Source organism: Mustela erminea, chromosome 4, assembly GCF_009829155.1.
Source record: "Mustela erminea isolate mMusErm1 chromosome 4, mMusErm1.Pri, whole genome shotgun sequence".
Classification (NCBI taxonomy): Eukaryota; Metazoa; Chordata; class Mammalia; order Carnivora; family Mustelidae; genus Mustela; species Mustela erminea.
The window spans coordinates 15,086,145-15,112,924 of NC_045617.1; the positions used below are offsets into that span (position 1 = coordinate 15,086,145).

The 26,780-nt window shown below is 41.6% G+C and overlaps 1 protein-coding gene across 6 annotated transcripts in view; it reads right to left on the minus strand.

Annotated features, from left to right (window-relative positions):
- Positions 1-26,780, minus strand: part of CCDC170 (coiled-coil domain containing 170) — a 111,681-nt gene that overhangs the window by 26,677 nt on the left and 58,224 nt on the right. For all 6 annotated transcript variants that reach the window (XM_032338721.1, XM_032338722.1, XM_032338725.1 and 3 more), the window contains 4 exons: positions 24,322-24,466; positions 17,799-17,984; positions 7,029-7,346; positions 2,138-2,338 (listed from right to left, as the gene is read on the minus strand). In XM_032338721.1, the coding sequence (XP_032194612.1) occupies positions 2,138-2,338; positions 7,029-7,346; positions 17,799-17,984; positions 24,322-24,466 (850 nt within the window). The remainder of the gene's footprint in view (positions 1-2,137; positions 2,339-7,028; positions 7,347-17,798; positions 17,985-24,321; positions 24,467-26,780) is intronic.

The window sequence follows — 26,780 nt, forward strand, 5'->3', positions numbered from 1 at the left end:
CCTTGAATTGGCCATCGTCTTCTGGAAAGATGGCAGGTGATGGGAAGCCTGGCCGGGGTGGGGGTGGGGACCTGGTCACGTCACAGAACGCTTAGCCAAGGCGAGAAGGAATCTGTAGCTGAGCCTGAGGGCCATAGAGAGCCCCTGGCCAGTTTGAAGATGGAGAGAGGCAAGATTAGGCATACATTTATTAAGACATTGCTGCCCGGGACGTCACAACCGTGAGAAGGTTGTTTTTGGAATCCATGCAAATGATCATAGTGCTCCGAGCTAAAGCACTGCCGCCAAATACAGAGTTGGGGGAGGGGGGTGGTATTTGAGATACATTAAGGAGATGGAATCTGTAGTGTTTAGGACTTGCTTAAAAAGAGGGAAGCATTAAGGATGACTCTAGGGCTTTGGGCTCAGGCGCCTCGAGGCAGATGACCTCACCATCCCTGAGGCAGGAGGGGGAAAATCTGTAGAGAGGTGATCATTTCCATTTGGAATAGATTTAGTGCCAGGTGTACGTGGGACATCTATGTGGACGGTCAGACAGTCAGACTTCTTCCAATGGAACATATTCTGTTCAGGTGCAACACGTCCTCTCAAATTCAAAACTCAACCGACACACCTTTTTCAGACACCCTTCACCCCTCCCAACATCTTCAATCTACCCCTTCATACATAAAACCACTATTTGGTCCAAATATTTATTAGCTTCTATTCTACACTGTTCTGAGACTCCTTCAGCTGAGCTCTCTGCCTTTGGCCTCCAGACCCTCAGAGCCAGTCTGCTTTCAGAGACTCAAATCCCTTTCTTTCTTTTACTTTCTTCTATTCAAAAACCTACGGTGTCTCATTACGTACAGGATAAAGCTTTGGGAAATGAACCTTGTCTATCCCAATTATTCCTACATGTTTCTAGAGCCTCCTCGTGCCTCTGGCCTCACCACGCACCACGTTCATTCTCCCCATGCCTCACTGGTCTCGAGCAGTCTGGCAAACCTCTGTTCCTTCTCCCTCCTGCTGTTCCCTGCACCGAGTCCCTTCGCCACTTCTTCTGCCTGACAAATTCTTACTCATTCTCCAAAGCCTCTCACGAGTGCCACTTCCCGTGTGAAGAGGGCTCCTTTCCTCACACACAGAAATAGGGACTTTGCCCAAGTTCCTGTTGAATTTCACCCCTATCTCGGTTAATTCATGATTGTGCCCTCACTGACCTGGGCCATCCACTTAGACTAGGACTTCCTACAGACCCTTATGCGTCTTGGCCTAGCCAACCTCAGTGCAGGCACGATGCTCCCTCAGCTTATTTAAGTACAGAAACATGAGAATGAATGAGTTTCCAAGGTACAGATCTCGTAACCGAAGAGTGTCTTTGTGCCAAATTCCAATCCCATTTGTCTTTTTCTTCTCCTGCGGACTCCTGGGACCCACAAACATGGACCTTCCCATTCCATCCAGTAAAACCTTTCTCTGGTCCTCCTGCTGCCTGACTCGCTTTCCCTGGTCACCAGACTTCGTAAGAATCTTTTTCTCCATCTCTAGCCTTCCCTCCCCACTCACCCCTCAGGCCAGCGCAAACTGGCCTCTGTCCTCCGTCACTCTACACCTCCGCCCAACCTCTTAGCCCTACAGGATCGGCTCCTTCTCGTCACTAAAATCTGCCTTCTCCTCCAAGGGTGAACTGCATTATTTTCTCTCCTGTGAAAATCCTCCTCTTATCATTCCCTAAGGGATGAAGTTATCATTCCCTTCACTGAGTTCCTACAGCGTTTCGTCAATCAGTCCATCTACAACACCCACAGCTTCAGCGTCACAGCAAATGACCAGAATGCCGGCCTCCTTTACTGAATGATGAGCATTTTATGATCAAGAATGATTAAGGCCATTCGTACCTTAGCCCTCAAACCTTCAGGATCTCATACAGAATAGGCATTCAACAGATAGCTGATGAGTTTACCTTGATTAATTTGACTGATGAAAGCCCCCCAAAAGTAGGAGGAGCCCCAAAATGATATCTGTTGTTTTCTGACATTTCCTCATTACTCACACACAACCATTCTTCTAAAGTGCTATAAAATTCGGAATATTATCAGGTAAAATTTTACACTGCAACAGATGTTTCTACCCATGGATATAGTTGGGTTATTACTTTTTGTTTCTCAAAATTCAAGTGATCTCGCAAAACATCTCCAGAAACCAGCTCTCCCTCGAGGTGTGTCAGCTGACCCTGAAGAGTTTCCAACTTGTTTTCTGCGTTCTGGGCTCTCTGTAGAGCTTTCTGGTGAAACTCAGATTCATTTCCCAACTGTTCCACAAGCTCAGATATTCGGGCTTCAAGCTGGGAGACCATCTGGAAACAAAGAAACAGACAAGGCTAAGCCTTGTTTTCGATGCAACAAAGTGTTAAAATCCAGTGCTCCGCCAGAGCAGCATAACTATTTATAACACCAACTTCCAGATTCTTTGTAAAACTTAAATTAAAAAACACACAATTTGATAGCAGTCTTTTCCTCTCCTGGAAATAAATATGCATTCGTTATCTAATAAAATATTTCTATTGGTATTTTTAATTCTTATATAATTCCTTAAACAGGTTCCTCGAGAAATATTTATGGATCCTACTGACTTACCCTTAAAACTGCCACTAATTTGGGGGTTTCAAAGTTCAGCTAGAATAAAAAAGAAGCTCAGACAAAGTACTTTTGGACCTCTTTAAATGTCATTGTCTGGAGAAACCCTTCCACCAAATAGAGTGGATTAAAGATTATACAGTGAGTTAGTTTTTTTTTAAGATATTATTTATTTATTTGACAGAGATTACACATAGGCAGCGGCAGCCAGAGAGAGAGAGAGAGGCAGGGAGGCAGGCTCCCTGCTGAGCAGAGAGCCTGACTTGGGGCTCGATCCCACGACCCTGGGATCACGACCCGAGCCGAAGCAGAGGCCTCAACCCACTGAGCCACCCAGGCGCCCCTGTGAGTTAGTTTTGATAGGAAACTTACCAGGAATTCAAGGACATAAAGTTTTTTTAAGCTTTCTTTCAATTTCCCATGGAATATTGATTACTTATGCACCAAACTCTGGTGATGTTGCCTCTGTCCTACATACTTAAGCAGTGATGTTATCATTTTAGCCTTTGAGAGGTCAAATTTCATACAGCAACTTTACATACAAGAAGGCAGGAGAATCTGATTGCTACTTCCTCTCCTACAAAAAGAGACCACAGTTTCTCCATGAAGGCCCCCATTCCCTTCACACACCCCTAACTTGCCCTTCCCTTCCTGAAGTTTCCCTTTGTCCTGATAATCCCTTAGTCAAGAACATCAGTTTACCAAACAGCCCAGGTACACTCTGAGAATATTCAAACGGATTCTACCAAATCTACTTATCATGAAATGATAAAAATGAATTCAATAAAAAATACCAAGTTTGGGATGATGGATTTGTTCTGATGGTTTGTTTCAGAAGAGAAAAAGAAAAAAAAATAGATTATTTACGTAATACTCAGTACCACTCTTGCAAATTGAAATAATTTGGGGCACCCAGGTAGTTCAGTCAGCTAAGCATCTGCCTTCAGCTCAGGTCCTGATCCCCATGACTCCCACAGAGTCACTGGACCCAGAAACACTCCCCTGGAGGAAACAAAGCCTTAGGTGTGCCTAAGAAGAATGAAAGAGCCGTCTAGATAAAAGTCCGTGAGCTTATAGGAACTGTCTTTAACTTGGAAAAGGACACAGGAATCAATCACGATCATGTCCTCTCTGTACATAATCATTTCTCATCCAGATGGTTAGCCAGTTAGGAAACATCTAAAAGTAAGAGAAAGGGGCGCCTGGGTGGCTCAGTTGGTTAAGCAACTGCCTTCGGCTCAGGTCACGGTCCCGGAGTCCCGGGATCGAGTCCCACATCGGGCTCCCAGCTCCATGGGGAGTCTGCTTCTCCCTCTGACCTTCTCGCCTCCCATGCTCTCTCTCACTGTCTTCTCTCAAAAAAATAAAAAAATAAAAATAAAAAAATCAAAGTAAGAGGAAAATGTTTGCCTTGACTTTCCACACCAAAATCTGAAAATGTCGCAACTTTCTGTCATTGTGCAAGACATCATTATTTCAAAAACACCTGCTACAAGGGTACTGAAATTTCAAGGCTAAATAACATCTATGCCCATTTAGAATTCCTCGGAAGCCAATGGTAGGGCATTCCTCTAAGAGCGTGGTTTCCAGCTGGGGGTACTCTTACCCTTGAGGGACATTTGTCTGGAGACATCTTTGTCACAGATCGAGGGGGGAAATGGTGTGACTGATACCTAATGGGTAGAAGCCAGAGAAGCTGCTCAACACTGCACTGTACAGAACAAAGTGTACAGAACAGGCCCACGACAAAGGGTTATCCAGCCAGAAACATCAATGGTGCCAAGACCGAGAAACCCTACTCCAAGATGTGGTAACACTTTGAAAAAGACAATTCAGTTTTACTATAAGCAGAAAAGCAAGGAACAAGAAGAAGTGACTTACTGAAAAAGTGTGGGTGGTATCCTGAATTCTACTGAGAATTGCAAACACGGGGGAGAGTCAAAATGAGCAGCAGCAAAGTAAACAAGAAAAGCGAGGTTCAGAAAGTAGGAGTCGACCTGAAACGGTAAATTTGCCAGGCCCAGCCTGAACCCACCCTTGGGCCTTCCTGTGGCTTATTACTCAGCCGCTGGGTGTGTGTCTAACCAAGGCAGCTGGCAGGGAGCACAGCCTCCTCGACAAACAGATTCATCAATTTGTAAATCTCCCATTCTTCAGAAACATTTCTAAGACAATATATGAAATCCATTTTCTCCTAATTTTACTCGAAGATGAGTCACATAAGACCCCGGCTATATGCTTGATTTCAGGCTTTTAAATAGTGGGAACAGCTATTGAAAAAAATTACAGGGTAGAAGAGACAGACAAAGGCACTGAAAAGACTGAATCATTCTGATTTTTGGGGGGGTGGGAGAGAGGCATAGCAAGCTTAACCAATTTACATCATTTTTCTTGAGAAAATAAACATATACAGCATGCTGACAGTTTCATGCCGTGTTTCCCATGCTGAATTAAAATAGTTTGAGGAAAACGTTTGGGAACACAGAAGAGGGATGCCATAAAACAAAATGGTAAAGAACCATTAGCTACGGAATTCGATCAACCGCAAGTCAAGGTAAATAACTGACTGAAGTATTTCTTGGTCCTGGAGATACTTCTCTTCTCCAGTCCAGTACCAATCACGAGAAAAACTGAGTTACTCTCGGAGACCTGTACATGTCACAGGATGGATATTTCATATCCACAAAGACGATCCTACACTTGGACAAAGGGGTCACTTGGGTTGCTCCTAAGAACACACGTGAATTCCGGAGAATTTTTTTTAAGATTTATTTATTTGAAAGAGAGAGAGAGAGAGAGAGCTGCGGCAGGGGGACAGAGGAAGAGGGAGAGAGACCCTAAAGCAGACTCCACGCTGATTGGGGAGTCCCACCCCGAAACTTGATCTCACGACCCTGAGATCACAACGGGAGCTGAAACCAAGAGGCGGGTGTTTAACCAACTGCGCCACCCAGGTGCCCTGAATTTTGGAGAATTTTTTAAAGGAACTGAAAATGTTTAATCATTAAAGGAAATTGTGAAATGCAACCCTGAACTCTAAGTTAGTGATGGCTTGGGGTTATTAGAAACATCAAAAGAGGGGAAAATACAACTTCAGCCTCGGACCAGCCTGAACTCATCGAAGAAAAAGATCACAATGGAATGCTACCTAGAATTTGGATATTATTTACTTTAAAACATCATTAATTAGAACTTCGATAATTTGGATTTGATGGTGATTTAAACAGAGTCAGGCTGAACTTGACTCTGCTAAGCAAAGCTACGTAATAAAGGAGAATTGTTAGTAGTATAAACAAGACGAGAAAATTAAACAATCTTCGATCATATATGTGAATTTAAACATCTTTCTCCATGTTTTAAATAAGTCCCTTAAAAGATGGTTCGGGCACCATTATGAAGAGGAGGACAGAGAGGAAGAGAAGCAGGGGCACCAAGGGTTAATATTTGTCATCATTATTGGCCAGGAAGCGTGTTAAGGAATTCATAAAATTCTTTTTCATTCAATGCTTCCAACAAACAATAGCCTTCTGAAGCAGATACTCTTCCAGGTCTAGGAAACCTTGTATGCAATTCCAAAATCCAAAAGCATCTGAAAACTGACAACTTTTTTCCTAATTCACTTGCTTATGATAAAGCTTGCCGGGACCGGACTGGGCAGCAAACCCTACCCAGAAGCACCTACAGGGCACCTGGGTGGTTCAGTGGATTAAAGCCTCTGCCTTCGTCTCAAGTCATGATCTCAGGGTCCTGGGATCGAGTCCCGCATCAGGCTCTCTGCTCAGCAGGGAGCCTGCTTCCCCCTCTCTCTCTGCCTGCCTCTCTGCCTACTTATAAAATAAATAGAATATTTAAAAAAAAAAAAAGAAGAAGAAGAACAAGTGCCACGGAGCTCCTCATGGTCCTGGTACGCTCCGAGGGATGGAGCTGCCACAGGTTTTGCTGCAGAACCACGAACACGGTGGACTACAGAGTGCTGCCCAGACCCCAGTGAGGAGGAATGTGTAAGTGCGCTCTCTCCCATGCCTTTCTGTGTTACTACTTTACCTTTCGAAACTCCAAAACATTCTGAATTCAAAAACACATCGGACCCCGGGGCAGGGGGGTGGCTCAGGTGAGGGAGGGGTGCGGCTCCGGAGCCTTCCCTGTCCAGCGGATGAGAAAACAGCATCTCAGGGGCTGCCGTCTTAGGAACCTGCCAGTGTCACACCTGGACTGAGGGCGTCCACAGCAGGGACAGGATTGAGCCCAGGCAGCTCTGACTCCAGAATCCACATCGTGGTCAGTGGTCACTGAAGTGACTCTCCAGGCTCCCAAAGTACGATATATAGTTGAAAGTAATAAAACCCACATTGGAAGGACCCAGCAAATGACTGTCCTCAAGAATCTTACAAGCGGCCACCTCCCACTCACCCTTTCCCTGCTGTCTTCCTGGCAGGCCATTTCTCGGATCCTTTCCAAAACGGCATCCTCCGTGGGCCCCGTCGGGCCCCAGCGGCCTCTAAGCCGAGCTGCGACTTTCTCCCTGAATGAGGAGCACTGGCTTCGCGAGGCTGCAGCCACGTCCAGACTGGTCTCCAGTCTCTTCTCCAGCTCTCGGGAGCTTTTCTTCAAGAGGCTCAGCTCCTGCTTCGAATCATCCCAGACCCGCTGGCCAGCCAACAGCCTCTCCTGGAGGACCCTGACTTCCCTTTCAAGGACTTCTTTGATCTGTACGGCGTGGAGCAAGTCCTGAAACAATTACAGACAGTGAAGATGAGAACCTGAGTGGCCACCGAGAGACAACAGCATTTGCTTTTTTTTTTTTTTAAGATTTTTATTTATTTATTTGATAGACAGAGAGAGATTACAAGTAGGCAGAGAGGCAGGCAGAGAGAGAGGCGGAAGCAGGCTTCCCCGCTGAGCAGAGAGCCCAATGTGGGGCTCGATCCCAGGACCCCGAGATCATGACCCGAGCCGAAGGCAGAGGCTTAAACCACTGAGCCACCCAGGCGCCCCCCTTTTTTTTTTTTTTAAGATTTTATTTATTTGACAGAGAGAAACACAGCAAGAGAGGGAGCATAAGCAGGGGAAGTGGGAGAGGGAGAAGCATGCTTCCCGCCAGGCAAGGGGCCCGATGCGGGGCTCGATCCCAGGAGCCTGGGATCATGACCTGAGCCAAAGGCAGCCACTTAACGACTGAGCCACCCAGGTGCCCGCTGCATTTGCTTTTTATTTCCCTTACTTACAGACTTCATGCAGTGAGGATGAATTCATCACATTCCCTGTTTAACCGTAAGCTCCCCACCACCTCTCCCTAAAGTTATTGAATTGTAAAGGCAATGTCAGGTAAACGGAGGTGCCTAAGAAAGAGAAGAGATATAAAGCCAGAGCTAGGAGAAAAAGGAGACTGACCTATAAGCCTTTTCTGTGTGGACCTTGAGAAAGGTCCTGCTGGCTGAAATGCTGGCAGAGGCAAAACAGAGAGAGAAAAATTTACAGAATTAATTATCTGTTCTAAAGCTTGACATCCATGGAAATTGACTCTGAATAACAGTAAACTTTCAGAGTCTTACCTACGAGTCCTATTGCAATAAAAAGTGTCTGAATAAAGATGCCTCCTTAATACTATTTTAAATAACAGAGTAGTGTTCTCACAAAACATCACAGCATAAGAAATCATCAGAACTTTCTTCCAACATCCATTTACTGCGTATCTCCTTGTCTCATAAAGTGCATAGAAGAAAGACCGAACTCTCCAGCCATTCGCTGGGCAGGAGGATTAAAAGTAGAGGGAAATAAGGGACCACACTGAGAACAGTGATTTGAAAGAACATAGTATGGATGGTTAGGTTCACAGAAATAAATGAAGGGCGTAAAGGAGGCTACCGACGCACTTACTTCTATTTACTTCTATTTACTACGATCTAGAAGGGTCCAAAGTGGCATAAAAGGGACATCTTAAAAAAAAAAAAAAAACTTGTTGACATGGATTTCTAAAATACATGAGTCCACATCAGATAAAAATAAGCAACTTGCTAACCAGCACTGCTACAGTATTACAGCCTAGTTAACTGGGGGGGGAAAAATGTTATTTATTACAAACAGTATGTTAGGGTCAAAAGCAACAAAAAAGAAACGTTATCTTCAATTAACAGATTCTATGCCTAAACAGGCCAGTAACATTTTAGGCTGCCAGTTAAAATGCACTCAACCCTTTCGCACTGGAACTAGACTTTAAAAGGAATTTATCAAAATAATAATAATAATAATAATAAATAAAAGGAATTTATCTCCACCAAGATGTTCCTTGAATTGCTATGTCTTTACTTTTTATTTAAAAAGTGAGTATCTTTCTTTTTTTTTTTTCTTCTGATGATTTTTTTTTTTTTTATAATCAAGGTAGTCCCTGGCATCAGCTTGAAATAAAAAGTTACTGAGTGTGGCTAAGTAGTTAAGGAAGTCTGACCTTTACAGAAAAGGAATGACTAAACTAATCGTGGGACCTATTTTGTGAAATGCTTTGGTCTCAAGGTCCTGGCAACACTTCCCTTCCCCGGTCCCTTTCGATACTGGTCCTCTTGGTGGAGAAGCCCCACTGTTGCTAATTAAATTATGGCCCTTAAGGTAGAGTCAAGGACACTTTATCACAAATACAATATTTTAATACTTTACAGATTTCTTTTCAGAGAGTAATACAATAGGGGCTCCTGGGTGGCTCAGTCATTAAGTGTCTGCCTTCGGCTCAGGGCATGTTCCCAGGGTCCTGGGACTGAGCCCCACATCTGGCTGCCTGCTCGGCAGGAAGACTGCTTCTCCCTCTCCCACTCCCCCTGCTTGTGTTCCTTCTCTCATTGCATCTCTCTCAAATAAACAAAGTCTTTAAAAAAAAGAAAAGATAGTAATATAAAAGCTACTCAATTTGGATAACCAGTATCACCGCTGGTGATAATAAATTAGGCCCCTACTTTACTTAGAAATGACCATCTAACAAGAAAACTAAAGGTCAGGGGCGCCTGGGTGGCTCAGTGGGCTAAAGCCTCTGCCTTCAGCTCAGGTCATGATCCCAGGGTCCTGGGATTGAGCCCCGCACTGGGCTCTCTGCTCAGCAGGGAGCCTACTTCCCCCTCTCTCTGCCGGCCTCTCTGCCTACTTGTGATCTCTGTCTGTCAAATAAATAAAATCTTAAAAAAAAAAAGAGAGAGAACTAAAGGTCCCAAATTCAGTGATGCAGAGATGATAATGAATTCTAATCCCCTTCAAGCTCTAAAATCTTATAGAATATTCTATGTTAACTTGTATATGGAAAGAAAACCCTAATGTAAAAGAGGGGAATTTCCATGACCCAGAAAGTGATATTTTTAACCACGTAAGAAAGGTCCTCAAAATACACACACAAAAATATATCAGATGCTTGAGTACTACAGCCTTACTGTCAGTTTAGAGTGTGCTAACCAACTGATGGCTTACACCAGGAAACCAATAAACACAGTGAAAATATTCCAGCTATGAGGAATTTTTTCCATCCCCAATATCAGACTATTGTCTCCCTGCTTTCAAGACAAGAGCCCAAACTGTTCCCAATGAATTCAGAGCACAAACCTTTATGACTGGCAAAAATCAGAAAACTCAATTTGTGGTCCTAAACTACAGTGGCACTTGGCAGCAGGCCAGATTTTGTTTCTGGACACATTTCAGCCCCATGAAGTCTGTGTTGTTTCTCACATGAAGTCCAGCCCTGGGGAGCCGGCACAAGGCCTTAGGGACGGCCCCTCCCTCAGTGCTCTGATTAAGTGCTTCAGGGTTTCGAAGCACTGCGCCGATCTGCTGGAAACAGATGTCCTCAGACTACAAATGCAATTACCGCAGCACTCGCAGAAACAGCCCTGAAGTGGAATCTGGTTGCGTGGCTACCTCAAGGATACGCTCAAGTAATGTGACATCGGTATCACTGGCCAGGTCCTGGGGACCGCTGTCAGACCACACTGACACACAGAACAAGAGACGAGTAGCTCCCTCTGAGCAAAATCAGGGCTGACCTCCACAGAGGAAATCGTATTTGCAAAAGAGGACAGCCACTAGAGAGACACTGATATGGATGAGTTATTTAACAAAACCGTTCACTTTCTGTTTGTCCTACCAATGCAAGAAATGAATAATGACCCCTTCACAACCACTTTTAACCAAAACAGTTGTAAATAATATGATTAAGGTATTCAATCTACCTCCCCAATTTAATGCATGTCTATATTAATTCTCATTAATTAATGAGAATCATTAATGCATTAATCATCGTTAATGCATTACGTGATAAAGTCATTCAAAGATTTGTTTTTAAAATGTAATTGTTTCCTATTTTAATGTTGCTAACTATTATATAGATTTGGATATGCACGAGATCAAACTGCCTCTCAAAAATCCATAGCTAATTATTATTTGGGTGGAGAACCTCTGGCTTGAGTTTAATTCATCCAACCCTAGATGAATTATGTAAAATGAAAAACCAGTTGATTACTTTTACCTAGTGCAGTTAAAATTAACAAATAAACTCAGAAATTCTCCCTGAACAGGTACTCTTATACATTGCTGGTGGGAGTGTGGATAGGAATAATTCTGGTATAAATATTTAACAAAACAGAGTATGCACAAAGCCTGTGGTCCTGCAATGCCAGTCCCCAGAACAGATCTGTAGGGTAGATTACTAAATATGGAAAAGGACATATGCACAAAGTTATTCCATTACAACTAGAGGGCATTATGCTAAGTAAAATAAGTCAGTCACAGAAAGGCAATTATAATGTGACCTCACTCATATGAGGAATTTAAGGAACAAAACAGAGGATCATAGGGGAAGAGAGGGGAAAATAAAACAGGATGAAACCAGAGAGGGAGACAAACCATAAGAGACTCTTAATCATAGGAAGCAAACTGAGGCTTGCTGGAGGGGAAGAGGACCAGAGGGACGGGGGAACTGGGTGATGGACATTAAGGAGGGCATGTGATGTAACGAGCACTGGGTATTATAGAAAACTAAGGAATCACAGACCTGTACCTCTGAAACCAATAATACTTTATATGTTAATTAATTGAATTAAAATTTTAAAAAAATTTGGGGGGCGCCTGTTTGCCTCAGTCGGTCTGCCTTCAGCTCAGGTCATAATCCTAGAGTCCTGGGATCTAGTCTCGCACCAGGCTCCCTGCTCAGCAGAGAGCCTGCTTCTTGCTCTCCCTCCGCTTGCTGCTTCTTCTGCTTGTGCTCTCTCTCTTTCTCTGGGAAATAAATAAATAAAACCTTTAAAAAAATTTTTTTAATTTTTAAGCTATTCCATTACAATATAGCAAAAGATTAGGTACTACACAAATATTCACTGATATGTGACCAGCTAAACAAATACAAGACATCTTTACCGTAGAACTTCTGTCGCTCATAAAAAGAACTAAGGAGATTTTTTATGTACTGATATGGAAGACTCTCCAAGATACAGTCAGTGAGAAAAGTAAGATGCCTAACCATGTATCTCGTGCCATTTGGACCTACATAAAAAGAGCATCTCTCTAGAAATAAGCAAAAGCAACTGCCAGTTCTGATCATCTCTAGAGAAGGGACCTAGCTGGGGGGCTAGAAATGGAAGGAAGATATGACAGAACAGAGACAACTATGAAAACATCCAGGAAATTCTGGTCCAGTGCTGAGTCAATAGTGGTAAGAACACACTCACACACACACACACACACACACACACACTCACGAGTTAGGCTGTCCCACTGACATCATCAGCCTTGGGAAATAATAAGAATTCAGCATAAGTCTGAAATTCTCATTATTGACAAACACAAGTTGACAATGAATTTGGCTGCCTGTGGGGCCAGCGTGTTTCTGGGCTTCACCATAGAACTGCTAACACTCCACCCTGAGCTGGTCAGATTGTGCCTGGAGGACCATGGACAGTTCCCAGCTGGAGATGCTAAGAGGGACAGCGTCAAAATGGAATGGGTTCAGCATCCCAGGCTAGCATTCAACCTGTAATACAAATATTTATGTAACTGTTTTCTTTAAAATGTTGTTTTAATTTATTTTGAATGTATAGAACGAATTTAAAAGCAAAGCACAGAAGGTTTAATTATGGTTATAGAACAGAATGTAAATACTACAAACCTTGACAATGTAAATACAATAATAAAACTGGGAAGTAGAGAGAGGGAAGTAAAAATTAAAAAGCACTAAATTCTTCCACATTGTGGCAAAAAGTCTAAAAATATTATCTCACGTTGGTGAATCAGGAATAGAAATGTATTCCGTTAAAGTCTCAATAGTAAGTACCAGAATCTAAAACAGGAATGCCCCATGAGGCTAGAAGTAGGAGAGAAGGCTTTAAATTTTAGTTCGGAGTCTTATGAACATATATTATTTTAGTGCTTATTTTCATTTTAAATCTTCACCCAGAGGCCAGGACTCCCCTAGCCTCATAGACGACACTAAAGAAGGCTCAACATTTGAGAGATACAGGCTGTTTAGCCAAAAGAAAAGACATAAAAATCCATGATAAGTGTCTTCAAATGCTTTAAGGTTAGCCATAAGAAAGAGATTTCAGTTTATTCTGTGAAGTTTCATTAAGATAGAACCAGGATGAGGATGTAAATTGTAGGGATTCTGATCCTGACGTGCTATAATGAAGAACTGTCAAAAAAAATTAAAACTATACAGAGAGGGCCTGGGTGGTGCAGAGAGATTCTCTCTCCCTCTCCCTCTGCCCTCCCACCTGTGTTCTTTCTCTCTGTCTCTCCAATAAATCTTTTTTTTTTTTTTAAAGAACTTCACAGAGAATATGGATCTCCTTGTTCGGTACTGAGTTCCCTGTCTCTGGAAGAGTTCAAGTGAAGGCTGGAAAACTAGCTAGATAGTGATATTTTAAAGATGATTCTGGGAGCGCCTGGGTGGCTCAGTGGGTTAAGCCTCTGCCTTCGGCTCAGGTCATGATCTCAGGGTCCTGGGATCGAGTCCCGCATCGGGCTCTCTGCTCAGCAGGGAGCCTGCTTCCCCTCTCTCCCTGCCTGCCTCTCTGCCTATTTGTGATCTCTTTCAAATAAATAAATAAATAAAATCTTTAAAAAAAAAAAAAAGGAAATAAAGATGATTCTGATTCCACATAGAGGGTTACATGATCTAGATTCTAAAAGGCCATAAGGTCACTTCCAACATCATGATTCTAAGATCGTAAAGAGATCTTCAAATTCTTTAGTAATTTATCTTAGTAAGTCCTCCCTTCCAGGAACATATTTCCATATGCCTATACCCTGAAAATAATTTTGTTTCTTTGGATCTCTAGGTAAATATAAATAACTAGGAAAAGGAAATGAAAACACAGAGCATTAAGTGTGGTGGGCATGTCCTGAGCACTTCATGTATATTATGTCATCCAGTCCTAAGAATAATTTTAAGAGATGGATCCTTAAATTATTTTTCTATTTTACAGACAAGAAACTGAGGTTCCAAGAGGTAAGGCCATATACCTCAGATCACATTGCCAAATGACTCTGAAGTCCAGATAAAAACCTGAGAGCCTAGACCCTTCACCACTCGACTCCCTGAGAACTGTCCCATGCTAGTCTCTCTTCCGTTCGCTACTTCATGCTAACAAACCAAAAGAGCAGAAGGGACATCCTTCCAAACCAGACCTGCCTGACTCCAAAACCAATATTCTTTCTTAGCTTTGACTCTAGCTACCAGAATTAAAGGAAATGTCAACAGCATGAAGGAAAAGAAGCTGTTTAAAATCCCTTAACTTTAGTTTCTGATCTGATCTGAACTTGTATGGCCTATAGGAAATGCATGTGTGGCTTGTGGAGGGTTAAGTGCCTACTCTTTTGAACCCTAGATTATTTCAAAATAACAGAAAGAAAAAGTGTCAATCATTGAGAGTTGTTAAAACATACTTCAATGGTAACTACTCAAGATTTTCAAATAATATATTTTCCTTACATATAATAAATCACCTGGTTTTTTATTGGGGAAGTTTTCATAAAGTAAGTCATAAAGTAAATAGAGTAATTAAGAAAAAGAGAAAAGCTGAGTTTCGTAAAAACAGCACCCCAGCCTGCAAATATTACTACTTCCGCAGTCATTCTGGGCTTCACTAATAAAGTAAGTTTCCTACCTCAAAAACAGAGCTTTAGAAAGCATTATAAAGACGCTTCCTGAGGCCATTAATGTGTCAGTAAAAACCACTTGACAGTATTTTTCAGTAGTAAATCTTTGGAGTCATAATCCTATGAATGGGCACTTTATTAAAGACCTCAAGTTTTTTATTGCACCTTTTTTTTTTTTACAATTTTTATTATTTTGGCAGGAACTACATCCTAAAATGAATGTGTTTCCAAGCCTGAACAACACTGCATCATTTACAAGTAAAAATACATATGACAAATAACTTGGTTTTTTTTAAATGTGCTCTTATAGCACATTTTCATTTCCTACTGCTCATCTTCAGAAATGCATTCTCTCTTTTTTTTTAATCTGACAGAGACACAGCGAGAGAGGGAACACAAGCAGGGGGCGTGGAAGAGAGAGAAGCAGGCTTCCCACCAAGCAGGGAGCCTGACGTGGGGCTCGATCCCAGGACGCTGGGATCATGACCTGAGCCGAAGGCAGACACCTAATGACTGAGCCACTCAGGTACCCCCAGAAATGCATTTTTATAGGTAAGTATTAACTTCTGCCCAATTTTCAAGGCTTGATATTTTAATCATTACTATCTGTAATCACATTCAATTTATTCATTCACTGAGGAAATTTGCATAGCTAATTACTGCTGTTGTCTCACTGACAAATAACTTGGCCTCACACAGATATATAGGATATAGCTGTGACCACACACGGAAAGGGATTACTGATGATGGCAAAATCACGAGCAGGGTTCAAATCCCAGCTTTGTCACTTACGAGCTATGTGAACTTGAGCAGAGTACACTTAGCACAATGACTGTGCTAATAGTAAGTGATTGATAAATGGTGACTATTACAGAAATGATTACTGATAGGATGCATGTAAAAAATCTGAGAGCCTGAGACTTCACTCAGAATGCTCACTGGTAGGTAAAACACTAAAAGCATAATTCTGAAATACTTTTCTGTATATGGTAAGACAAAGCACAAGAGTAGATATTATGATTAAGATTCAAAAGATACCAATATAAAACACAATGATAATAAGAAAACTCTATCACTTTTAATTAAACATACCACTAAGAGTTTATTTAACTAAAAATGTATTTCTAGCTCAGTCCACCAAAAGAAACAGCCCAGTAGCAATAAGCCCATCGAGAGCCTAAACCTTAGTTGCAAGCACCATTCTCCAGGAAAGGGCACCAACGATCCCTACAGAACAGGTCGATTTTAGTTCTGTGTCTGAAAATTCTAAGTGATCCTCAATGCCATGTCTTCTGTCAGAAAAAGCCAGGAAGTGTTAAAAGACCAGAGGCAGGTTATAATGTCACAGAGACCAGAGGGACTGCTGCTGGGCCAATATAATGAATTTAGAGCACCAAAAAAAAAAAAAAAAGTAATCGATTCTAACACAGTAAGTAAATACAAATCCATGTGTCCACAGAACTGAAAAGAAAAAAAATAAATAAAAAGATTCTCTTTACAGAAGAATCCCAGCTAATAGGCAGAAGGAATTGTAAAATTTGAATATTAACTTTTTGTCCCCCATGATGTAAATTAATCCAGACAAGAATCAATGATGATAATCCCACTCAGTAAAGTCAATGGGGAACAGAAATAAACCTGCTAATTATCAGGAATAATCTGCCCAGGGATACCTTACTTAACTGAAGAAGAAAAAAAAAAGTCCCTTTATGCTAAAGAGATGGGCAAACTTAGTGTCAGCAACAAGGAACAATCCAGTATAACGTGCCTATAATATGACATCTACAAACTTAAACTCTGAAATGTCCTCGCCAAAAACATTGAACCTGAATCCAGTCCATTCATTATCTGATTTTGAACTACATCTCCTTTACCACTTAATTGTCTCCTATGTATTTTATTAATGGATTGCACTGGCTCGCTTTCACTTTTGAAAATTCACCATTATTATTAATCCCATAATTAGTTTCTTTGTCACAAGAATATAAAAATATAGTTGAAAAATTATATAGCATGAAAATACATATAGGATTAACTGGCATGCTCAAACATGGCTTTGGATAATTTGAAAAGATCAAGCAATTCACTATATAATTAAAGATCCAGTATTAAGGAACTTCCCTTTGACAGTCTCTTTTTTATTTTTTTAAGATTTTATTTACTTATTTGACAGAGGCAGAGAGCACAAGCAGAGGGGGAGTGGGAGAGGGAGAAGCAGACTCCCCACTGAGCAGGGAGCCCAATGTGGGGCTTGATCCCAGAACCCTGGGATCATGACCTGAGCCAAAGGCAGATGCTTAACCGACTGAGCCACCCAGGTGCCCCATGACAGTCTCTTCTAAGTAACACCCACCTCCTTTGACCCTGCAAGTATATACATTCTAGGGATTTGTCTTACTGATACATTCTCAAGCGTGACAAACCAGATTATTCATAGCAGCCTTGCTTATAACAGTGTATGGTATATTAACATTTTGTCTTTAAATGAAAGGAAAAATATAATGCAGAGCATGTTGCCATTTGTATTAATATTAAATTTTAAAAAGAGTAAGCATACACATCATAGAACATTTCTAGAAAGGTATAAAAAAAATAACAGAGGTTGCGTCTGAGGACAACTGCGTGGCTGGCAGGAGGGGTGGGGGTGGGGAAGATGTTCACCTTATACCTTTTTTTTTTTTAACCATATACCTTTATATCTATTTGGAATTTTGTATCTGATGTATGCATTACTTATCTGTTCAAAAAAGGTTAACGTTTGAGTTTTCAAAATCCTTAGAAGCTAACAAAGGAAAACATCGTTCTCTACAGACTCTACCTTCAAATATGGGGTGTGTGTGTGTGTGTGTGTGTGTGTATCTGTTTCCTAATTAGGAAAAAGCTATGTATCCAATGGCCTGTTCGGGTCACGGAGTCCCACGCTGCCCCCAGCCCTCCTGCTGACAGCAGCCTTGGGAGCTGGGGTCGGTCGTGCCGGTGTGCTCACCGACATCTGGCTGTCAATTTCCGCTTCATAAACATGATCGCAGATGCACACACACACTTCACATACTGTACCTGGTTCAGCTTGTCTCTTTCCTCGGTGCAGGAGGCAGCTTTTTTCTGCTCTCTGTTTACTTCAGAAACCAGCCTCATGATGGTTTCTCTGCTAGCTTTTGCTTCCATCTCATGGACATTCACAGTCTCTTCAAGAGTAACAATCTGTCTTCGCACCAAGGCGTTTTCCTCGCACAGCTCTCTAAGCTGAAGAGAAAGCAGTCACAGCTAGCTGATAAAAATTAACAATTTCATTCGGGTTCCTGTAAGCAACTCTGATCTACGTACCCCGCTGTCTGCATGATCACACGAAACCCAGGAAAGCACTATCCCTCCATCCACTCAAAAGAACACATTTTCATAAGCAGCCTCTAAACTCTGTTGGTACGCGCAGACCCAGTGATCAAATTAAAATTAATCAAAAGATAGCTTCAGGGCAGCACTACTGAGAGCCTTGCCAAATGCTTCCCGACAGAGCAGGCAACAGCAAGCCCCTGGCTTAAATAATCGAGGAAAGGTGATGTTCCACAGAGATTACAGCAGGGGAGGGAGCAAAGGACTTCTATTCTGCCCACGACTGCTGGCGCCAGTGGCATGTGAGGCGCTGCCTGGTGGGGTGCTGGGGAGGGGGGCACAGAGAAGAAAACAGGACTTTCTTTTTAAAAAGAAAATCCTCCTAATTAATATAAGCATAGAAAAATCTCGAATAACATGCTCAAACAGTGGCTATCATTAGGATTAGCAGAGCTTTTCACTCTCTATGTTGTGCATTTAGGCTGTCAGCAGAAAGCATGAATAAGATTTATAAGATTTACAAGGAGGGAAAATGAAATCAGACAGGCTCCTTGGCCTGGGGAACCAGCCCTGCTGACAGCTCAGGCTGGAAGGCCACGAGGACGCCTACAGGAAGAGCTGAGACCCCGTATTACAGAGTCAGTATCTGCATTACGACGCTCTGGGGAAGCGGCATATCTTTCAGCCTCAGCACCTGGCCAACATGGCATCCAGATCCCAACTCAGGGCCGTTCACCCTCCTGAATGCTTTTCTGCATATGCATATGTTCAGTCCCCAATATCTTTCAAAAGGCCCCACCTCAGAATGTAAGCTGGCACAGCCACTCTGGAAAAGAATGTGGAGATCCCTCAGCGAGTTGAAAACAGAGCTGCCCTACGACCCAGCCATTACACGACTGGGGATCTACCCCAAAGATATAAATGTAGCGATCTGAAGGGTCACCTGTACTCCAATGTTTATAGCAGCGAGGACCACAATAGGCAAACTATGGAAAGAGCCCAGATGTCCATCAACAGATGAATGGATGAAGAAGGGGTGTGTGTGTGTGTGTGTGTGTGTGTGTGTGTGTGTGTGCGCGCACGCGCACATACAATGGAATACTATGCAGCCTTCAAAAAATGGAATCTCGCCATTTGCAACAACAAGGATGGAACTGGAGGGTATTATGCTAAGGGAAATAAGCCAATCAGAGAAAAGTAAGTATCATACAATGTCACTCATATGTGGAATTTAAGAAATAAACCAGAGGATCGTAGGGGAGGGAGGGGAAAAATAAAACAAGACAAAATCAGAGAGGGAGACAAACCACGGGAGACGCATAATTAGAGGAAACAAGCAGGGTTGCTGGAGGGAGGGCGGGGGGGGGTGTTGGTGTAACTGGGGGATGGACATTAAGGAGGGCACATGATGTAATAAGCCCTGAGTGTTAGATTAAAATTGATGAATCACTGAAATCTACCTCTGAAACTAATATATTATATGTTAATTAATTGAACTAGAATTTTGAAAAATAACTTTAAAAAAGTAAAAAGTTCCTACCTCCGAGGGGCACTCCTTGGCCAGTCCACGTAAACTAGCCTGCCACACCTCTAACCTGCCTCACTCTCTATCCCCACATCTTCATTGGTGTTTCTTCCCCTTTACTACGTGAGATAATATTGGATATTTGTTTATTTCCTCATTATCTTTATCTCACAGTAACAAAATTTCTAGAAGAGCAGATTCAGTCTTATCTCATTCACTGCGGCACCACCAGCATCCAGAACCGTGTCTAGCATATAGTAGTCACTCACTAAATATCTGTGAAACAGATGAATGTCCGGTAAGTCCTGAGGAACACCTCCTTGGTTTCTTGGGGCAGCGGGGGGGGGGGGGGGGGTGCACATGTGGTTGGGAGAGCTGTGAAAGGGAGGAAGTGGTTTTGAAATTGAAGGAGTGGTTTTGTTCCACTTCCCAGAGGACCACCTAGTGAGTGCCTTTCTCCTCTGGACCAGTGATTTTTTTTTTAATCTGAAATGCTAAAGCCCTAGAATCCTAGTATCTGTTTTAAAATATAGGTTTTTTTTGTTATTCAGGTATGGGGAACTGAACAGATCTGGAGAGAGCTGCTGCTGCAAAACAATTTGTTACTCACAGTTGTTAAGAAGAAGGGACACGCTGTGCCACATGAGGCCATGGAGGGAAGCACCAGGTCAGTCAGGAGATGAGGACAGCAAAGGAAAAGAGAGGTAAGATTCTTTGTCATGGTTTCCACAGGATGAGGTGAGCAAGACGGGGTAAGCAGGCTCGGGACTGGCTAGTTAATCTGAGGCGTGTAAGGGCTGTGTGGTACCTAGCCCCGTGGTGATCCGGGAAGGTGGACGGTTGCCCAGAGCCTGACAGAAAAAAAAATGGCTGGGGTGTGGGAGTGACTGGTTTGCATGTGAAAGCCATACTCCCCAGAGGGTCATTTGGGAGAAATTGGCGAACCCTCTGAGTCAGTCTCTCCTGGGTCAAAAAGACCCCAGATGTCAAAGCATTCAAAATACAGAAGACAATAAGGCGTAATTAATATAGTATCAACTTCCAGATTAGCACCTGGAGCTCATCTCTGATGAGGGGAAGGGTGTCATGAAAGAAGAAGGTTCTCCATTCTCTTTTCTTTGCCCCATCATTTGGCTTTAAAAACAATCTCCCAAACTACACTGCCCCATGGACTTGGACAGACAGGCTGCTGGTCCACGTGCACAACAGGGAGATGGAGGAGAAGCATCTAGAACCCTTGGGACTATCAGGCCTGAGCTATCAAAGCCTGTCAGTGAAGTGGAATGCTTCCTGAAGTTAACTGAAATGATTCTGCAGCTTGTAGGACGTACAGCTGAGAAGATTACTAATAAAATTCTGAGGTGTGGCTTTAAGAATGACTGCATGGATTAATGAAAGAAATTGAAGAAGACACCAATAAATGGAAAGATATTCTGTGCCCATGGATTGGGAGAGTTAATATTGTCAAAATGTCCATATAAGTCAAAGCGATCTATAGATTTGATGCAATCCTATCAAAATCCCAATGGCATTTTTCAGAGACATAGACCAATGACAATGTTTGGACGGAATCACAAAAGAGCCTCAATAAACAAAACAATCTTGGGAAAGAAGAACAAATCTGGGGGGATCATGTTGCTTGGTTCCAAATGATATTACAGAGCTATAGTCATCAAAACAGTATGGTAACAACATAAAAACAGACACATACGTCCACAGAATGGAACAGAGAGATCAGAGATAAACCCACACATATACACGGTCAACTAATTTACAACAAAGGAGACACAATATACAATACAGAAAGGACAATCTCTTCAATAAGCGATACAGAGAAAACTGGGCAGCCATAAGCAAAAGAATTAAACTAGACTATAACTTATAGTGCACACAAAAATGAACACAATGTGGATTAAAGACTTGACTATAAGACCAGCAACCATAAAATTCCTGTAAGAAAATATAGGCAGTTAGCACCTTGACATCAGCAACTTTTTTTTTTTTTTTTTTGGACCTGACTCCAAAAGCAAAGCCAACAAAAGCAAAATAAAATAAAATAAAATAAAATAAAAAAATAACAAGTGAGACTCTACCAAACTGAAAAGCTTCTCCATGGCCAAGAAAACCATCAAAAAGATGAAAAAGCAACACACTAAATGGGAAGAAAATATTTACAAATCATGTACCTGACAAGGGGTTAATACCTAAAATAAATAAAGAACTTGTAAAAGGAAAAAATTCAATTAAAAAAGGTGGGCAGAGCACCTGGGTGGCTCAGTCAGTTAAGCTTCTGCCTTCTGCCTTTGGCTTGGGTCATGATCTCAGGGTCCTGGGATCGAGGCCTGCATCAGGCTCTCTGCTCAGTAGAGAGTCTGCCTCTCCCTCTCCATCTGCTTCGCGTGTGTGCACACACTTGCTCTCTCCTTCTCTCTCTAATAAATGAAATCTTTTTTTTAAAAAAATGGGCAGAGGACTGAATAGCCATCTTTCCAAAGATGACATACAGATGGCAAACAGACTCATGACAAGATGTTCAAGATCATTCATCATCCTGGAAACATAAATCAAAACCACATGAGGTTTCAGTTTACATCTGTCAGAATGGCTAATATCAAAAAGTTACAAAGTAACTATTGGAGAGGATATGGAGAAAGAGGAATCCTTGCGCACTGTGGGGGGGAATGTAACCTGGTACATCCACCATAGAAAACAGTATAGAGGCTCCTCAAAACATGAAAAATATAATTAGCATATGATCCAGCAATTCCACTTCTGAGCATTTATCCCAATAAAATAAAAACACTATTTAGAAAAGATATATGCGGGGCACCTGGGTGACTCAGTCCATTAAACATCCAACTCTTGATTGCCGCTTAAGTCATGATCAAGGTCATGATCAGGGTCATGAGATGAAGTCCCGCATCGGGCTCTGTGCTCAGTGTGGTGTCTACTTGTCTTTCTCCCTCTGCTTCTCCCCACTCATGCTCCCTCTCTCTCTCTCTCAAATGAATAAATAAAAGAAAAAGAAAATATGTATACACCCATATGTTCACTACAGCATTATTTACAATAACCAAGCTATGCAAACAACCTGAGGGTCCATCAGTAGATGAAAAAAGATATATATTATATAAATACAGATATATATTCATATATATGTGGAAAATTATATACATATGTGTATGTGTGTGTGTGTAAACCTTGAATACTACTCAGCCATATAAAAGACTGACCCCCCTTTTGGGGTTAGCTCAGTCAGTTAAGCATCTGACTCTTGATTTTAGCTCAGATCATGATCTCTGGGTCATGAGATGGAGCCCCACATTTGCCTCCATGCTGGACATGGAACCTGCTTAAGATTCTCTCCCTCCCTCTCCCTCTGCTCCTCCCCCCAAAACAAAAAGAGAGAGAGAATGAATCTTTCCCATTTGTGACAACAGTGGTGGACTTTGAGAGTATTATGCTAAATGAAATAGTCAAAAGACAAATACTCTATGCTTTCATTTATATGTGGAATCTAAAAAAACAGATGAGCCGGGCGCCTGGGTGGCTCAGTGGGTTAAGCCACTGCCTTCGGCTCAGGTCATGATCTCAGGGTCCTGGGATCGAGTCCCGCATCGGGCTCTCTGCTCAGCAGGGAGCCTGCTCCCTCCTCTCTCTCTCTCTCTCTGCCTGCCTCTCTGCCTACTTGTGATCTCTCTCTCTCTGTGTTAAATAAATAAATAAATAAATAATAAATAAACAGATGAGCCAAAACAAAGAAAAAGCATATGAATATAGAGAACAGAGTGGTTGCTGCCAGAGGGGAGGAGTTTGGGGGGTACAGACTTCCAGCTGGGAAATGAACAGGTGATGGAGATGCGGTGTGCAGCATGGTGACTACAATCCTCAGACACATTTGTAAGTTGCCAGGAAAGTACATCTTGAAAGTGTTCCTCTCAAGAAAAGAAATAATAAATTTTTTCTAACTCTTCATGGTGACAGATGGTGACCAGACTTACTATGGGGATCATTTCACAGTGTATACCAGGTCAAATCATTACGCTATACCCCTGAAACTAAAATAATGTTGCATGTCAATTACACCTTTTAATAAATTTAAATTTTAATAAAAAAGATTGGCTTCAAGGAGATCTGTCAGGAAGCAGGGATAAAAGAAAGGTGTGAAATGAGCAAAGATATGGTGAGAGCTCCAACACCGTCAGGTGCCCTAATGAAACACTATGTGCTGAGTGAATTATTCATTGACTATAACTAATTTCCACCTTACTGGGAACCTGGTTATTATTTGATTTCAGTGGAAAATTAAAAAGTACTTTAGAACTAATCTTAACCTTAGACTCAGTAAGTATCCCAAAAATGACACAGCTGATTTGCATGTGGGTTTCGTGTGTATGTGTGTGCTTCTGTCTGTAACTAAAACAAAAAACTCCCTAAAACACATTGTTAAGATGAATGATGAATTGTATTTGGCAACCTAAATACATTTAAGACCAAACAATTCATCTTTTCTGGATAGTTATTAATCCCAGATAATGTTAGAAAGGACTTTGGAATTGAGCTCAGAGAGGTGATAAGGTTAGTCCCAGATCACACAGCCAAGCCATGCTATATTTGGGCTACTGTCCTAGTCTCCTGCCAGCCCCGGACTCAATCACAGCAATTCCATTCACGGCACACGTCAGAACGACTGCTACATCTGTCGTCTTTTTCATGTGCATTCACCTTCAGAATTAAATCTTCATCTGATGCCTTTTCATTCTTCTTCTCTGGATCTAAGACGTCACCAAGTTGAGCTAGAAATTCCTCATGTTTCTTGCAATTCTTCAAGGCTTGATTCTTATTGTCCTCATTTTCCTTTAAACATTTTCTACAGGGCAAACAACACATAAGTCAAGCTATAACACCACGGAAGAGATCATTCATCAAACAAAGTTCAGAACTTAAGCTATCTGATCCAATCACCACTTTCATCACAACACAGTTTCCCGGACACAGAACACATCATTGCCCTGGGAGCCATGTAAAGGCTGCCTGTCAAAGCCAGGCATCTACACTTGGCAGAAATGTACAAAAATCTTCATGGCATCTTAGATCTTGTAACAGCAAAGGAGACAGACCCTCTGCCTCTTGTCCTGGACCATTTATGATCTGCAGAAGTGGCAGGGAATCTCTAGATCACAATGGATGTATGTAGTCATGGGTCTCTGTTGGGTCCTCACGAGGAAGTAGGACAGTGCTGCTATGTTTCTTCTAGTGTATCATCCCTTGCTTTATTTTCAGACGTTATGCAGTGATCTATAATCGTTACTTAGGGCATACCCCGGGTCACGGTCAAGCATAATATAATAAAAAATATACCAGCAGTAGGGTATGTTCAAAGAGAGAAATGTTCAATCACCAGCAAAGACCATTACCAGTTTTCATACATCCAGAGTGTTTTAAGAGTATTGAAATGGGCCAGTCAAGGAAAATCAGTTTATTATGCTCTGCTATGAATATTTCAAATCTCAGAGATAGGTTTGTTGAAATAGCACAGTCTATTTCTAATGCTTTAAATGTTACCAACTAAGAGATCATCAAAAAATAGACATACTTTAAAGGCAAATTAGAATCATTTCAGTAATTTGGTATCACTTTTTCAGTACTCTAGATAATAAACATGATTATTGCTTTCCCTTTTTACCATGTTCAGTGTCTACCGCAAATTCCTTCACTCTATTCAAAGATTAACAAAGCATGTAATTGCTACACTCAAAAGCATATCATATTTCTGTTTAGAAAAATGTATCACAATAAAAGACCAACATCAATATATCTCTGAGTTCTTATTTTCAGCATATGAAAGGTAAAATGTGTTCGGTCTCTCTGGCTCATGAAAAGCACAGTTAATGCTATGATGTGGTGGACTGATTTATGTGCATGATTCCACTCAGTCGGTCCAAGACTTCAGTCTTGCTTCTCCGTCCCAAGTGTGTCTGAACTATTCCCACGTCTACGTGCATTTCACTTGGACCCAACAAAGTTCTAGGAATCTACCCTAAGGACACGATCAATAAATGTGAAAATAGGAGTACACATGAATATACTTGCTTTATAATGATTCTTTGAGTGAAACCTACCTGAGTGTCTGCAAGAAATAACAGAAAGAACTGGTAAGTAAATTATGATATTTCAGGCAATGAGTAACGTGGGCTAATAAGGATGATACAACGAGTGAGTTTTTAAAATATCTACAACATAGGGGCACCTGGGTCGCTCAGGTGGTTAAGTGCCCAACTCTTGATTTTGGCTCAGGTCATGATCTCAGGGTCGTGGGACCGAGCCCCACATCGGGCTGTACGCTCAGCCCAGAGCCTACTTGAGATTTTCTCTCCCTCTCACTCTCCCTCTGACCCTTCCCCTGCTCAAGATCCATCAATCAATCAGTAAAATCTCTTTTTTTTATTCTATTTTTTCAGTGTTCCAAGATTCATTGTTTATGCACCACACCCAGTGCTCCACGCAATCCGTGCCCTCCTTAATACCCACCACCAGGCTCACCCATCCCCCCAACCCCCTCCCCTCCAAAACCCTCAGTTTCTTTCTCAGAGTCCGCAGTCTCTCATGGTTTGTCAATCTTTAAAAATACATGTCTACAACACATTATTCAGTTAAAAAAAAAAAAGTGGTTCATTATATGGTGTCAACTACCCGAAAACCTGTTCACCAGAATCTGAAGTATAGTTCTCAGGAATCATAAGGTCCTGAGTAATTTTAATGTTTTTTGGTAATTTTCTATATCTTAAAAAAATTTTCTTACAATCAGTACATATCATTTGTATTATTCATTTATTTAATAAATATTTAATATTTATTTTATTTATGTTATAATAGAATATAATATATATTTAAAATTTTGAGTTATTATTTATTAATATTACTATATTATTATAATTATAACATGTTATAATTATGACATTATTATTATTATTATTATTTATGAAACATTTAATAAATATTTACTGGATACTCACTATGTACCAAGCCCAGTTAAAGGTACTAAAGATACAGTAGTGAACAGAACAGATGAACATCCTCGCCCTCACAGAGCTTACGTTCTAGTCAGGAAGATGGACAGTAATCAATCAATGTATGTGAGATGTATGCGGTTATAGAGATAAAGCTGGAGACAAAAAAATTAA